The sequence below is a fragment of the Osmerus mordax genome, chromosome 9, assembly GCF_038355195.1.
Source record: "Osmerus mordax isolate fOsmMor3 chromosome 9, fOsmMor3.pri, whole genome shotgun sequence".
Taxonomy (NCBI): domain Eukaryota; kingdom Metazoa; phylum Chordata; class Actinopteri; order Osmeriformes; family Osmeridae; genus Osmerus; species Osmerus mordax.
The window spans coordinates 1,428,436-1,443,435 of NC_090058.1; the positions used below are offsets into that span (position 1 = coordinate 1,428,436).

General features: G+C 51.1%; 1 protein-coding gene across 1 annotated transcript in view; it reads right to left on the minus strand.

Moving 5' to 3' along the window:
• Positions 1-15,000, minus strand: part of LOC136949020 (latent-transforming growth factor beta-binding protein 2-like) — an 86,191-nt gene that overhangs the window by 42,740 nt on the left and 28,451 nt on the right. Inside the window, 8 exon segments of the mRNA XM_067243212.1 lie at positions 1,209-1,251; positions 1,253-1,326; positions 1,329-1,400; positions 4,296-4,398; positions 4,400-4,423; positions 4,425-4,471; positions 5,625-5,714; positions 5,717-5,835. Of these exon segments, the coding sequence (XP_067099313.1) occupies positions 1,209-1,251; positions 1,253-1,326; positions 1,329-1,400; positions 4,296-4,398; positions 4,400-4,423; positions 4,425-4,471; positions 5,625-5,714; positions 5,717-5,835 (572 nt within the window).

Sequence of the window (15,000 nt, forward strand, 5' to 3'; positions counted from 1 at the left end):
GTTGAGTCCAGGAACTGGGAGGCAGTTTGAGACGTGTTCTGTCCCGTAACAGAACATCTCTCCTCCTGACCTCTGACCCCGTCCTCTCATCAATCACACACACACACTCACCCTGATCCACACACGCACACACAAGCTCACCCTGTTTGATCTATACACACACACACACAGGACACACACGGATAGCCACACACAAACAGACACACATGGACACATTCACGGGTAAACATCACAGCGCACACCAAAAGAGCTGGTTGCTCTGTAGTGATGTAACCACTCACTCATGTCCTGTTCCAGAATGTCAGAAAGGGGCAGGAGAACTGGAGATAGAATTCTAGAGATCTGAGAAAGTGAGACATGGAGAGAGAGAAAAGAGCTTCTGCTTTCACTTACTCCCAGACCAAGAGAATCATCCAGGAGAAGGAAAATGAGAGACAGACAGAGACAGAGCGAGGAAACAGCGAGGAGAGAGCGAGAGACAGCGAGAGAGAGAGAGACAGAGAGACAGGGAGAGAGAGACAGCGAGAGAGAGAGACACATGAGAGCGAGAGAGACAGCGAGAGAGAGAGACAGCGAGAGAGAGAGACAGCGAGAGAGAGAGCGAGATAGAGAGACAACGAGAGAGAGAGACACATGAGAGCGAGAGAGAGCGAGAGAGAGAGCGAGAGAGAGAGCGAGAGAGACAGAGAGGAGAGAGAGAGAGAGGGGACAGAGAGAGAGACAGAGAGAGAGAGAGAGACAGAGAGAGAGAGAGAGAGAGAGAGAGAGAGAGAGAGAGAGAACAAACATCTTCCACTAATCTTGCTGCTTATTTTAGCTGCTCTTTATGGCAATTGGTTAGTTTCCAATATTCACCCGCTCTTTAACAGGGAACACTGTGCAAACAATATAAGGACTTGCGAAGGAGTGTTGTGCGCGCGTGTGTGTGTGTGTGTGGGGGGGGGCACACATTACATATTCAGCTCAAAATGAATCCTGACTTTCACTGCTGTTTCACAGAGGCTGACAGCAGCGAGGAACCGGGCCGTGACACGTTAGGGTGGAAACCCTCCACCAGAACACAGAGCAGCCATCATCAGGAGGGCCAGGGAAACGAGCGGGGGAGGAGGGGAGGAGGGGGGGAGGACAGACAGCCTGACCACGGGAGGGCCAAAAGAACCTGAGGGCTAGAGCCAGCCTCCCATTGGGCCAGACGGATGCTTGATCACCTTGCTGATTGGACAGCGGCAGGGTGTACATGGAGTGGGAGGGGCACGTTGCCCCTGGGGCCCGGCGGGGGGGCGGGTCTGGAGGGGGGCGGGGCCGGGAGGTGGCAGAACTTCCCGTGGAGTTTGATGGACACCAGCACTGGTCCCGGCCAATACAGCGACCTCCACTCAGACAGGGAATCTGACAGAAGACTGGGGGGAGAAGGAGGGAGAGAGAGAGAGAGAGGGTGGGGGGGAAGAGGAGGGAGAGAGGGAAGGAGAGAGGGAAGGAGAGAGAGGAGGGGAGAGAGAGACAACACAAACAGGTCATTACCAGGGAGAGAACTCCTGAGTTTTAATTGACAGCTCATGCAGCGGACTGTACCAATAAGCAGGAAGGTGGGGGTGGGAGGGTTCTACCATGTCTCCTGAGGCTCATGTAGCTTGGCTCTGCTGCGACTGGCTGACACCTCATGGACTCGTTATGGAGTCCCAGCTACAGCCTGAGGGCAACGCTTCACTACATGGACCCCCCCCCCCCCACACACACACACACACACACACACTCACTGCCCTCAGCTGCTAACATGTTTGTGACTGCATCCTCCTGTCCAGATCTCGTGTAAACCTTGTTAAATACCCCATGCTGACGAGAAAAACATGTACTGAAGGTGAGAGGGGGAGAGACAGAGTGAGGAGAGAGGAAGAGGAGAGAGAGAGAGAGAGGAAGAGAGAGAGAGAGAGAAGAGAGAGAGAGAGAGAGAGAGAGAGAGAGACAGAGAAGAGAGAGAGAGAGAGAGAGAGAGACAGAGGAAGAGAGACTGTCTCTGATCTCTTATCTTTTGGCAGAGGTCCCAGTGGCCTACATACCTGGGACCCCCACAGCAGCTCAGCGCTGACCTCAGCACAGTACCACTTCAAATGCTCAACATTCTAAATGTATACAACCTGGGCCAATAAAACTGAAGGGTTCAGATTATGAAAAATAATCAATCCTCTTTCTGGGTCAAACTGGCACCACACACCCCCCCCCCTAACACACACACACACACGTTGACACGTTGCTGTCTGGGAGGACAAAGAGTCATGCTCAGATGCTCACATCCTGGACCACAGGCAGACAGACAGACAGGCAGACAGGCAGACAGACAGGCAGACAGGCAGACAGACAGACAGACAGACAGGCAGACAGGCAGGCAGACAGGCAGGCAGATAGGCAGACAGACAGGCAGGCAGACAGAAAGGCAGGCAGATCGGCAGACAGACAGGCAGACAGGCAGACAGACAGACAGGCAGACAGACAGATAGGCAGACAGACAGGCAGCAGGCAGGCAGGGAATTAATTTATTTTCAGATACTATTAACAACAGACAGAGAAAAAGAGAGAGAGAGGGAGAGACAGAGAGAGACATGGAGAGAGACATGGAGAGAGACATGGAGCCAGTGTCAGGCCCACAGGAAGCCCCTCCTGTGATTACACAAGCCAGCCAAATTATCAGGACCAAGGACCATTAATTCCTCCCCAATCTGGACCACAGCCCTGCCCTGTTCTGCTCTGGCTTCACCGCCACCCTCCCCAGCCTCTTTCTCCTCCCTCCCTCCCCCACCCCCCACACACACAGTAACACAGGCATGGAGATGGGGGATGAAGTTCAGACACACCCGACATTATCCCAATAAAACATTCTATCAAATGTTTGTCGACGCATCTGCCCAGCACTTTAATAAATCCCCCATTAGAACAGCTGTAGTGGATGCTGTGGATCCAGGAACAGTTCTCCACCCTGATAATAACAAGAGCATGATCACCGTTTAGTGTCCACTGGAATTCCTTTAGGAAACACGCACTCCTGCAATAACAAGATGCCAGTTTGGATGTTGGAAGCAATTTCCTTTAAGACAGTCTTCAACAGATGTTTCAACGACCAGAGATGTCTAGAAAATAACATGTGTGAAAACTAACTCCTGCAAGGATCAGGAGGAGGAAGTGCTGGCTGCTAAACAGCCCGGCCAAACCTCTGAAGCACGGCTCCAAAACCTGCTGGCAGAAACCTGCAAAACAACCTGTTTATTCAAACAGAACTCCAGAAGAGCTTAGGCCAGTTACGGTGTGTGTGTGTGTGTGTGTGTGTGTGTGTGCGCTTCCAAGCTTTGTGCATGCTGCCGGTGTGCTAACATGTTTGCTCCCATGTGTATGTGTGCGTTGTGTGTGTGCGTGTGTACGTGTGTGCGTGTGTGTGGTATAGGTGCCCTTCAGGTCTAATCAGCCAGGGGGATTGGAGCGTGCCTCAGCCGGGGCCTGCGGGGAGCGGGGGGAACAACAGCAGGACAGCCTCTCTTCCACGGATCTCTCTCCCTCCCCGCGGGCAAGCAGCAAAGCCTCTGGATAACTGGCAGGTTAATGTAATCCCTATAAAGTCCTATTCACGCTCTGGCCTCCTTCTCCTGCCATCCCTCTCTTTGTGCCCCTCCTCCCCCGGCGAGCGTTGCTGTAACAGTCGAGGGTGAGGCAGGGCAGCGAGGTGGAGGGTTAGGCAGGGAGCGAGGCGCGAGGCTCAAAGAGACGGGCTAAGTTTCGGGAGCGTGAGGACCGCCGTCTCTCCATGTGTGGCTCCGTTACTCCCCTGTCTCTCCTCCTCTGAGAGAGAGAGGAGGGGGAGAGAGGAATGGCGAGAGAGAGAGAGAGAGATGAGAGCAGAGAGAGAGAGAGAGAGGAGGAGGGGGGAAGAAAGAAAGGAGGGGGAGAGAGGAGGGGAGAGAGGGGAGGTGTGATATAGAGGAGGGAGAGAGAGAGAGAGAGAGAGAGAGATAGGAGGGGGAGAGAGAGGAGGGGGAGAGAGAGAGAGAGAGAGAGAGAGAGAGAGAGAGAGAGAGAGAGGAGGGGGAGAGAGGAGGTGGATATAGAGGAGGGAGAGAGAGAGAGAGAGAGGAGGGGGAGAGAGAGGAGGGGGGGAGAGAGAGAGAGAGAGGAGGGGGAGAAAGAGAGAGAGGAGAGAGAGAGAGAGAGAGAGAGAGAGAGAGAGGAGAGAGAGAGAGAGAGGAGAGAGACGAGCGAGAGAGAGAGAGAGAGAGAGAGAGAGAGAGAGAGAGGAGGGGAGAGGCACTCACAGAGGCGGAAACCCTGGGTCTTGGGCTGCTGCTGCTGGTGGTTCTCGCTGTAGACCGTGGTCACGTCGCCCTTCTCACAGCTGCTGGAGCAGCGTCCGCCCTCGACACACCCGGCGACACAGCCGTGGGCGTGAACACGATCTTGATGCGGTCACAGCTGGACGTGAGGTTGGCCCCTGGGCACACACACATACACACCTGGGTGAGGAACAGCAGGGCAGTCCTGGAGAGACGCATCCTTCCTCTGCCACAAGAACACACAAGCCTGGCTGGAGTGGAGCAAGGGGAGGTTATATGAGTGTGTGTGTGTGTGTGTGTGTGTGTGTGTGTGTGTGTGTGTGTGTGTGTGTCGACAGCGGGGCAGTGGCACAGTGCAGCGGGGAGGGAGGATGTGTCACATGGAGGGTGAGAGAATCCAGTTAGGCATTGGGCTGAGATCCAAAGAATGTATCATTGGGATAAGGTGCGTGTGTGAGTGAGAGAGAGAGAGAACGAGAGATGGAGAGTGGTGAGTGTTAACGTTGTGTAATGGTGGGAAACTGACCAACAGCCGTTGCCCTGGTACAAAAACAAGACAAACCTTGGGCAGCAGACAGGTTCTTAGATAGGTGGAATCGGTAATTCAAAGATTGTGTTTCTGTGGTGTGTGTGTGTGTGTGTGTGTGGTTCTCTAAGGGTGGGGTGTGTTGTTGAGTCCAAGGTGACACACACAGGTGTGTCTCTGTGGGCAGTGTGTTTGAAGAGCAGACCTCCAGAGTGCCCAGACATCCAACCCCCCAGGCACACGGCTGGGTATCAAAACATCAGGGGGAGAGGGGGAGGGGAGGGGGGGAGGGAGGGAGGGAGGGAGGGAGAGGGGAAGGAGGGGGGGAGGGAGGGAGGGAGAGGGGAAGGAGGGAGGGGAGGGAGGGAGGGAGGGAGGGAGGGAGGGAGGGAGGGAGGAGGGAGGGAGGAGGAGGAGGGAGGGAGGGAGGGAGGGGGGGAGGGGGAGGGAGGGAGGGAGGGAGGGAGGGAGGGAGGGAGGGAGGGAGGGAGGGAGGGAGGGAGGAGGGGAGGGAGGGAGGGAGGGAGGAGGGAGGGAGGGAGGAGGAGGTGGGAGCTGGTAATGGGCCAACAGTTTCAGGGAAAACGTGTTTAGTTAGGTGCTGGTGTGCAGAATGGGAAAAAAAAAATATTCTGATTTAAAATCACAACACCTCTGTAGTTAAGCTTCATGTCATTCAAGTGTGTTTCACAGGACAGTGATGTTCTGTGTCATTACCTGCAGGAGACAGAGTGATGTTCTGTGTCATTACCTGCAGGAGTCAGAGTGATGTTCTGGGTCATTACCTGCAGGAGTCAGAGCATTGCTTGACTGGCCCTGGAGCTGCCTGTCGCTGGAGGCTCTGTGGCTGTTATGACCATGCCCGCTGCTGTGCCGTTCCCACTGGGCAGAGCGTTGGAGGTGATGGGCCATGTAGATGATGGGTAACGCTTGACGGTGCGGGAGGTCCCGGTCTGCTGGGGAGAGGAGTCGGCGGTTCCTTGTCTCTCTTGGGTCCTGTTAGCAAGAGAAAACACGATGCATCTCCGTGAGACTGGTCCTGAACACACGCATCATGAATAAACCACAAGAGCACAACCCATGGGATATCTGGCAATACTCCATTCCCCCACATCATGGTTTACTGCTTTTACACAACGGTTACATCAATAGGATATTTAGTGGAACAAAAGAAATAGCAATTCAATGTGTTTTATGTTTTCTTTCGCCGATAACCCTTGCAGAAATCTCTTCCATTCCAGATTTTTTGTTAAAAACGGAGAAAGACATGTTATATTACATTAGCTCTATCCATAGGGAACACATATCACAGACTAATAATTTAGCTGTTAACTTTATCAACGAGCAAGCTGAGTCAGATAATTGAGTACGTTATAATGTAGCTAAAAATGGTTAGCTAGCTATTCACTCTCTTGCTTGAAGGGCAGAATCCTATGTAGGCTGTGTACTTTGTTAATTGTCATTTTGGGAAGATAATTTTGCGCAGTTGTTTGAATCAGCTTGTTTTGAATGGTTTTATTTATTAATGAAATACTGACTAGCTAACTAGCAGCAAGACAATGCTGTACAAAGTGTATACTTTATTTTCAGTGGAGAAAATATGCGAAGTAACCTCCCTGATATTAGTTTTAGGCCTTGCTAGCCTAGCTAACTAAAAAATCACCGTTGAACTCAGCACTTTGCTACTTCCGCCGGATGTACCGACCATAAAAGTTTAATGTGGGTAACCCCCACAATAAACTTGTGGATAAATTATTGTCAAAATACCACGACTGTTAATCAATTTCGAAGTCGGAAATACTCGAGAATCCATTTCAAACATAGTCACCATACGAAATGCGGTTCCATGTCTGAGAGACTGCGAGGAAATGCTGCCTCTCAGATAACAGCCTTCCTAAATTGATTCTATACATGGGATAACATAATTTGGCCATAATTAACTTTAATTAAATCAAGAATATAATATCCTTTTTAGCCTGATTGTTATTCTCCAACATCTGGTGTAGGTCAGAGAAACATTAGCTCCACTAATTAATTGATGATTCTGTTTAGTATTAAAGGCATTTCGTAATCGAACACCAGTCATGTCTGATTAACAGAAAACACCACATCCGGAACCTAAGCTAACACAAGTCATGATTCCCTCATGGGCTCATCTAGGAGAGCTTGCATGTGTGTGCCTGCATGTGAATGAGTATGTATGTGTGCCTGTACGTGTGTGTGTGTGTGTGTGAGGGTGTGTGTGAGTGTGTGCGCGCTGCATAAGGAACACATCAGATCTCCCTTCCCCAGTTCTAAACTTAGTGAACCTGCCCATCGTTTGAGCTTGACTAGACAGTGAACTCCCTGTTCAGCTGTACAGTGACCAGCAGGGGGGCGATGTGGGGCGATGTGGGGCGATGTGGGGCGATGTGCGGCGATGTGCGGCGATGTGGGGCGATGTGCGGCGATGTGCGGCGATGTGGGCGATGTGGGGCGATGTGGTGCGATGTGCAGCGATGTGGGGCGATGTGGGGCGATGTGGGGCGATGGACTGGCCAGGAAGAAGCATTAATCACTGGGTGAAGGAACACGGCTCAGCTGAAATGATGGAAGAACATTGAGAGCATTTGATAAGGCCTCATTACAATCCCAGCGGTCTGAGAATGGTGTGTGTGTTGAGTGGGGGGGCAGGGTAGGGGTGAATGGAAGGGTGGAGGTGGAGAAGGGAGTGGAGGTGTGTTGGGGAGTGGAGAGGGGGGTGGAGGTGGAAAGGGGGGTGGAGAAGGGGGTGGAGGTGTGTTGGGGAGTGGATGGAGGGGGTGGAGGTGTTTTGGGAGTGGAGAGGGGGGTGGAGGTGGAGAGGGGGGTGGAGGTGTGTTGGGGAGTGGATGGAGGGGTGGAGAGGGGGGTGGAGGTGTGTTGGGGAGTGGATGGAGGGGTGGAGGTGGAGAGGGGGGTGGAGGTGTGTTGGGGAGTGGAGAGGGGGGTGGAGGTGTGTTGGGGAGTGGAGAGGGGGGTGGGAGGTGTGTTTGGGAGTGGATGGAGGGGTGTAGGTGGAGAGGGGGTGGAGGTGTGTTGGGGAGTGGATGGAGGGGTGGAGGTGGAGAGGGGGGTGGAGGTGTGTTGGGGAGTGGATGGAGGGGTGGAGGTGGAGAGGGGGGTGGAGGTGTGTTTGGGAGTGGAGAGGGGGGTGGAGGTGGAGGTTTGTTGGGGAGTGGAGAGGGGGGTGGAGAGGGGGGTGGAGGTGGAGAGGGGGGTGGAGGTGTGTTGGGGAGTGGAGAGGGGGGTGGAGGTGGAGAGGGGGGTGGAGTTGTGTTGGGGAGTGGAGAGGGGGGTGGAGGTGGAGAGGGGGGTGGAGGTGTGTTGGGGAGTGGAGAGGGGGGTGGAGGTGGAGTGTCGTAGATGAGAGTCCTGGGAGAGAAGCATACCTGACTTTGAGGGATTAGCTAGATCTGGAATAGCCTCAAACACACACACACACACAGACCAATACATCTGGACCCTTCTGGTCTGTGTGTGGCTCTGTTACACAGGTGTGTGTGTGTGTGTGGGGGGGGGGGGCACACCTGCAGACACTGCACTGCTACAAAGGTATTTAAGCGCAATCAAACCACTCATTTAGAGCATCAGTGACCAACAATAACACTCATTACATGTGGTTTTTAGACGTACACCACATATTTGCACACACACATCACACACACACATCAAACACACGTCACACACACACACACACATCAAACACACACATCACACAACACATTCTTAGCTGTGCTGAGTGGCACAGGCCTCTGCATGTTTCTCCACCACATTCTTTCTGCCCGTGTTACAGAACACCAAATGAAAAGACAAATAGAGACAAACATTAGATAATGGACCTTGACGTCAACCACTGCAGAGGCCAGTGTGCACCTACGGCTATCAGCTGTGGTCCCAGACCCTCCCAGGCCCTCCCAGGCCCTCCCAGACCCTCCCAGACCCTCCCAGACCGCGTCTGCTGGGACGCTGAGGGGAAACACCGTATGCTGGATCAATCAGCAGTGAGGGGCATTATGGGATGGGGGAGGGCATGATGCCTTTGTTTCCGTTGCCTTGGCAGTGCCACCTGGCCTGCACGCATCCTGCCTGTCTTCCTGCTCTGGGCCGCATGTGTTCTCCTCCGCATCAGAGACTGTTTCCTCCCCGTATGAGGTCACCGCTGCCCCTCCAACCCCCCCTCCCCCCAACCCCTTCCACCCACCCCCCACCCCCACCCCCCGGATCAGAGGCTAGGGGTGCCGGGGGGGAGGCTCATTGGCGGGGGCTCATTCTGAACGTTTGATGTCATCATTAAGAACTTCAAGGCTGCATGCTCCGGTGAGGGAAGGACCTGGTTCTGGGTGAATGAGAAGCAATCTGGAAGACCTCTGCCAATGAAACATTGTTCTTTGTGGGGGAGGGGGGAGGGGGGGTTGATGGAAAAACAGTTTTGGGTATCAAATGAAACCATGGCATCTTAATGAACAAGCAGCCATGAAGACCGGGGCGGCCTGTGTCTGTAAGACCTTCAGGAACAACGAGAGACAGGAGGAGGGGAACCAGCAGAAACATCTACTGAGTTAGCACTACCCTCACACCCAGCAGATGTAACACAAGACTGCTGTTTCCACTAACACGGAGATGGGCTTCTGTAATGTGTGAACCTAGCTGGCTCACATGAACAAGCTGCATTTGATTATTTAACATTTTAGTAATGCAGACAGTTTTATCCACAGTGACATTCAAATAGTGCATGTAGCAAGCACTGCAGAAGATCATGGATCAGAAGTGCAGAGTTCAAACCATGTTTTGGTAGTCCCACTAAGATACCACTAACCACCAACCACCAGACACCTACCGCACATGGAGATAAGAGACATGTTATAATCATGTTTATCTTGTGGTCAAGTCCCTTCCAAGAGGGGCTGTTTCATCAATCTCATTTTTAATCTTGACCAGAGTTTCCAGAAACCTAATCCAGGCTGCAGTGAGATCTGGCTGGGCAGAGGACCTGCAGTGAGATCTGGCTGGGCAGAGGACCTGCAGTGAGATCTGGCTGGGCAGAGGACCTGCAGTGAGATCTGGCTGGGCAGAGGACCAGCAGTGAGATCTGGCTGGGCAGAGGACCTGCAGTGAGATCTGGCTGGGCAGAGGACCTGCAGTGAGATCTGGCTGGGCAGAGGACCTGCAGTGAGATCTGGCTGGGCAGAGGACCTGCAGTGAGATCTGGCTGGGCAGAGGACCTGCAGTGAGATCTGGCTGGGCAGAGGACCTGCAGTGAGATCTGGCTGGGCAGAGGACCTGCAGTGAGATCTGGCTGGGCAGAGGACCTGCAGTGAGATCTGGCTGGGCAAAGGACCTGCAGTGAGATCTGGCTGGGCAGAGGACTTGCTGATCTGACACGTTTCCTGTTAGACTTGTTGTTGCTTCAACCCATTAAAGGCCTGGAAAAAGAACACTTGTAGACTCTCTGAGGGCATTAAACACACACGACAATCACTTTCAAACACCTGACTAAAGCCCCCATGGCTGGTGGCAGTGGGGGGTTCAGAATGAGACTGTGTATGTACATGTTTCACTTACGAGGCAGATATTTCAATGTTTATCGTCACAAGTTAAAACATCTATTAATCAGAGTAACTGCCTTTTCCTTTCAGCTACAGTACCACAGCGATCCTTCCAACACAACTACAAGCCCCTAGGCAGGACACACTGTCAGGTTCGAAAAGCATGACAGGATATAAGGTTGGCAGCTCCAATTGGCTGCTCTCCACATGATCTATGACCCTGCTGAGATGGATGAGGGCCATTCTGGAGCAGGACCAACCATGTCCTGTCCTGGTCTTGTGAGTTCTGTCCCTGACCAGAAGCTGGAGGACAGGGCGAGGACGGGCGTCCTCCTAAAGCCGTCTGTTGACGCATCGTCCGGGAAAACCTGTTGATAATAGGAGCGAGTGGCATAATGGTGCCAAGCTAAATGGCATGGCCGCTTTGAAGAAGGACAGAGTGGGAGTGAGGCTCGCTTTGTGATCTTCTGGGAAGCAGCTTTGTTGCTCTGCCAGGAACAGCTACATGCAGGGGGCTCTCAAAACACATCACTTCCCATCACCCCAGCGCTGATCCTGTTATTTCTGCTAGTGCCCTCGAAAAAACACTGTTCTGCTTCGGTATACAGTTTACCCCTGAGCCTGCTTGGAGCAGGCAGGAGAGAGTGGGTTCATCAGATACAGGCCCAGCCCCCCCCCCCCCCCCTCCACGCTGACCCAGTTCTGCTGGGACTGTTTAGATGTGAAACTGTCTCCCGCGTCCGTCACCGTCCGGCTGCCCTTTACAAGCCCCCCCTGCCGTGAGACTGTGGGTGAGATGGCCTGCACCAGCACTGCATCACATCCTGTCACATGGTCAGGCTCTCCCACTTTACTGGGCGCTCTCTCTAAATCTCATACAAGATAAATCATATCTGCCAAATTTAGGTTGAGGTTTAGTTGGGACTTGGACATGCCAGGTGGTCTGGACAGAGGCTCAAAGATGCATTACAGCTCGCTCTCTGGACTCAGAGAACACATTCCAAGCCACTGCTTTACCTTGGCATCGCTCGTTTTTCATCTTGATTTGTTTGAAAATACCGGACTCAGAAACCACATCTAATGGCCTGAGGCAGCTGAAGACCGACTGATAGGAAGACGTCTGGATCTTGGAAAAAGCTATTTGGCTTCGCGTCGACTGTCTAAACAAGGCGTCTGGCATGAGCATCTCTGTGTGAGTCTCTCCACGCACAGCCTCCGCCTCTCAGCCCGCCCCTGGCAAAGTGCTCTTCGTGCTGGGCCTTATATTTAGCACTGCACTGAACATGACCCCCAGGAAGATGACACAGCTCTGGCCCAGTATCCAGACTACCATCACCACAAGAATATCTCATCCCGTTACAGTAAAAAAAAAAAAAGATAAAAAGCTTATTCTCTTTATTTACACAAAATGCTTAATGGTTCCATTTACCTCTTTCCAAAAGCAATCCTCATCCAACATTCCCCTGTTGTGCAATCGTTGCTTGTAATTAGCAGCAATTTGAAGGCTGCTTGGCAAACGGGGGAAAGTAAATGATTGTTCTCAAAGACTAAGTATAAAATCCAAGTTTGCACACACTCATCTCATTAGGAGGATATATAAGTGTGCGTATTTCAGGTCATGGCAGAAGACTGCCTGTGTAGATCATCAGACTTAATACAACAGAAACCAGACAAATGGCCTAATCATCGCAGAGCTGCAGAGATTTCATCTGGAACAGAGAATACATTGTCCTCTACTCTGTCTCGGCAAACACTTGTTTTTGGCAGCTAAAGCTGAAAGGCCTTTTGGGCGTGTTAGGAGAGAACACAGGGAATAGGGAGTGTGAGAGACTGAAGCTAGTAAAGTTCTCCATTTAGAGGCAACAGAACTTTTTTTGGATGAAGCCAAACAAACTGACATTATTGCAATGTTTTACACGCTCTTTCCACAACCTCCCAAACAGCAATAAGGAAACAGGATGTTAGAAGTAAGCATGGGAGATGAAACTGCCCAACATCTCAGCCACAGAGAGAACAAGGACATTGAAAGCACCAGTAGAGTATAACAGGGCTTGTCGACACATGCGACTCTAAACAGAGAACGCTCCTGTCGATCTGGCTTCCCAGGTGAGGTATGTTAAGATACTGGCTTCCCAGGTGAGGTATGTTAAGATCCTGGCTTCCCAGGTGAGGTATGTTAAGATCCTGGCTTCCCAGGTGAGGTATGTTAAGATCCTGGCTTCCCAGGTGAGGTATGTTAAGATACTGGCTTCCCAGGTGAGGTATGTTAAGATACTGGCTTCCCAGGTGAGGTATCTTAAGATCCTGGTTTCCCAGGTGAGGTATCTTAAGATCCTGGTTTCCCAGGTGAGGTATGTTAAGATCCTGGCTTCCCAGGTGAGGTATCTTAAGATCCTGGTTTCCCAGGTGAGGTGTCTTAAGATACTGGTGGAAGAGGATCTGAAGAATCGATCAGAAGTCAGTTGATTCCATTTCTAACCAGGCTTCAGAGGTGTCATTTGTAAAACTACTTAAGTTGCGTTACAGTATTTCAAGCCTAGTTGGTGAATTGCTTTGATATATTTTCAAATCCCAATTTATTTATTTTTAACTAGTCAATGCCAGTCTCTCTAGATGGTCTGTCAAGTCATTGATAGTTTCTCCAACATTGCATTTCTTATGAGATTAAATGTAAAGTGAATGCAAACACAGGAATGACGCTGTGTCGAAAAAAAATCGCTTCATTCGCGCGAATAATTCGCTTCGCATTTGGTGTGAAAACAGCATTAGGAGTCCAGAAAGGCAGCCGAGGAGTCTGGAGGCATATTTACATTTTACATTTAGTCATTTAGCAGACGCTCTTATCCAGAGCGACATACAGTAAGTACAGCGACATTCCCCCAAGGGTAGGGTGAAGTGCCTTTCCCAAGGACACAACGTCAGTTGGCTTGACCGGGAATCGAACTGGCAACCTTCGGATTACTAGCCCGATTCCCTCACCGCTCAGCCACCTGACTCCCCACATTTATCCCTGGAAACACAGTGAGCCAAGGCTTGCTACCCAGACGTCCTCCTAGATGTCAACCACACAACTGTGGTGACAAATCCTGCTGCCATGGACACCGAACCCACACGCACCAGAGCTGTGAGGGCTCTCTCTCTGCTCACAAAGACCTCCTGGGTTGGCCCTGAACAGGGTAAGGTAAATATAATATACGTCTCAGCATAAAGTGACTTTAATGTATTGTTATGCTTCTCCTCATGGCAACGAGGACAACTAGAGCTGAGGTCGGTGTTCATTGGGAAGCTAAAATAAGCCACCAGCCGCTGTCACATCAACGTCCGACCCTAAATTACAGACTATTGGCTGTTTCATCTGGTGGTGGTCAGTGTTGTAACCCAGCAGCCCATTAGCATGCTGCGGTATGGACGCTTCAGGAAAACCACTCTGGACTGTTCACAGGCTTTGACCCACCAACAGCTCTGTGTGTCTGTCACGTTATATCAGGGGTACTCAATTAGAAACCCAAAAGGTCCTCCCACCAAATTTCCATTTAGTCCAGGGTCCGGAACAATTATGGTTTATTTTTCTGGCCCTTACCTCAGAGTTCTGGGGGTAATTTTGTTCAAAGTGTCCATGCTTTGTGTCATAGTGACATTTCACATTACCACTTTTGACAAGGGCAACCAACTCATTGCAGATTAAACACATCGCGATTTTCGGAATCAACTTTTCGCTTTTTGTCGGTTTTGGAGCACGCTATGATTTTCGCTAAGGAAGTCATTCGCAACAACGAAGGCTAATCGATTTGCGATTAGCCTGCGTTGTTGCGAATGACACACCTGCCTGAACAACAGAGGTTGCAACGGCCAACGTTGAGTGAGTGAGTTGTCATGGTTATTACAGTTATTACAGCTCCTGATTGGACCTTTGGATTGGACACGGAAGATAGAAACCACATCTAGGAACAAAATATATGCACCAATGAAAACTCGCTTGGATCATGACTAAATTAGAATGTTGATTTTGGCTCCGGTCCAAATTATATTGTGACCGGGTCTGGACCGGAGTCTGCCTATTGAGTACGCTTGCGTTATATTATATCTGCATTTGTTAGGCAAGTTTAAATAACTATCTTTTGAAAATGCTGTAAAAAAAATGTTTTTGCCTAACCCTTGTTTAAAAGTGATCCTGTGTTCTTTCAGAGGTTGGCTTCATCCTAACACTTTTTCTGTACGTTTTATACTTAATAACAACATCCTCAACATCAATGTACCAGTTTGTCATACTGGGACCGTTTCCATGTCGATGTAATCAGTGTTTGAGACATGGGAAAAGTTTCCTCGCAAACTCTCATTCCAACATCCTCCAACAAGCCAGTCTTTACAACAGCCGGCATAGGCTAGCTGGAGGACGCTAGCTCAGAGGTTTATAGGACTTTCTCTCCCTTGGGAGGGGGTTGCCACTACATGGACATCAACGTCAAGCTGGGGAAAGGAATGACAAATATGTACGTTGGAAGACAACGTACAGCGACCCTGAGCCCAGACTGAAAGCAGTCTCTGTGAGAGCAAGACCCTGAGCCCAGACTGAAAGCAGGTAATGCAAGGAAGA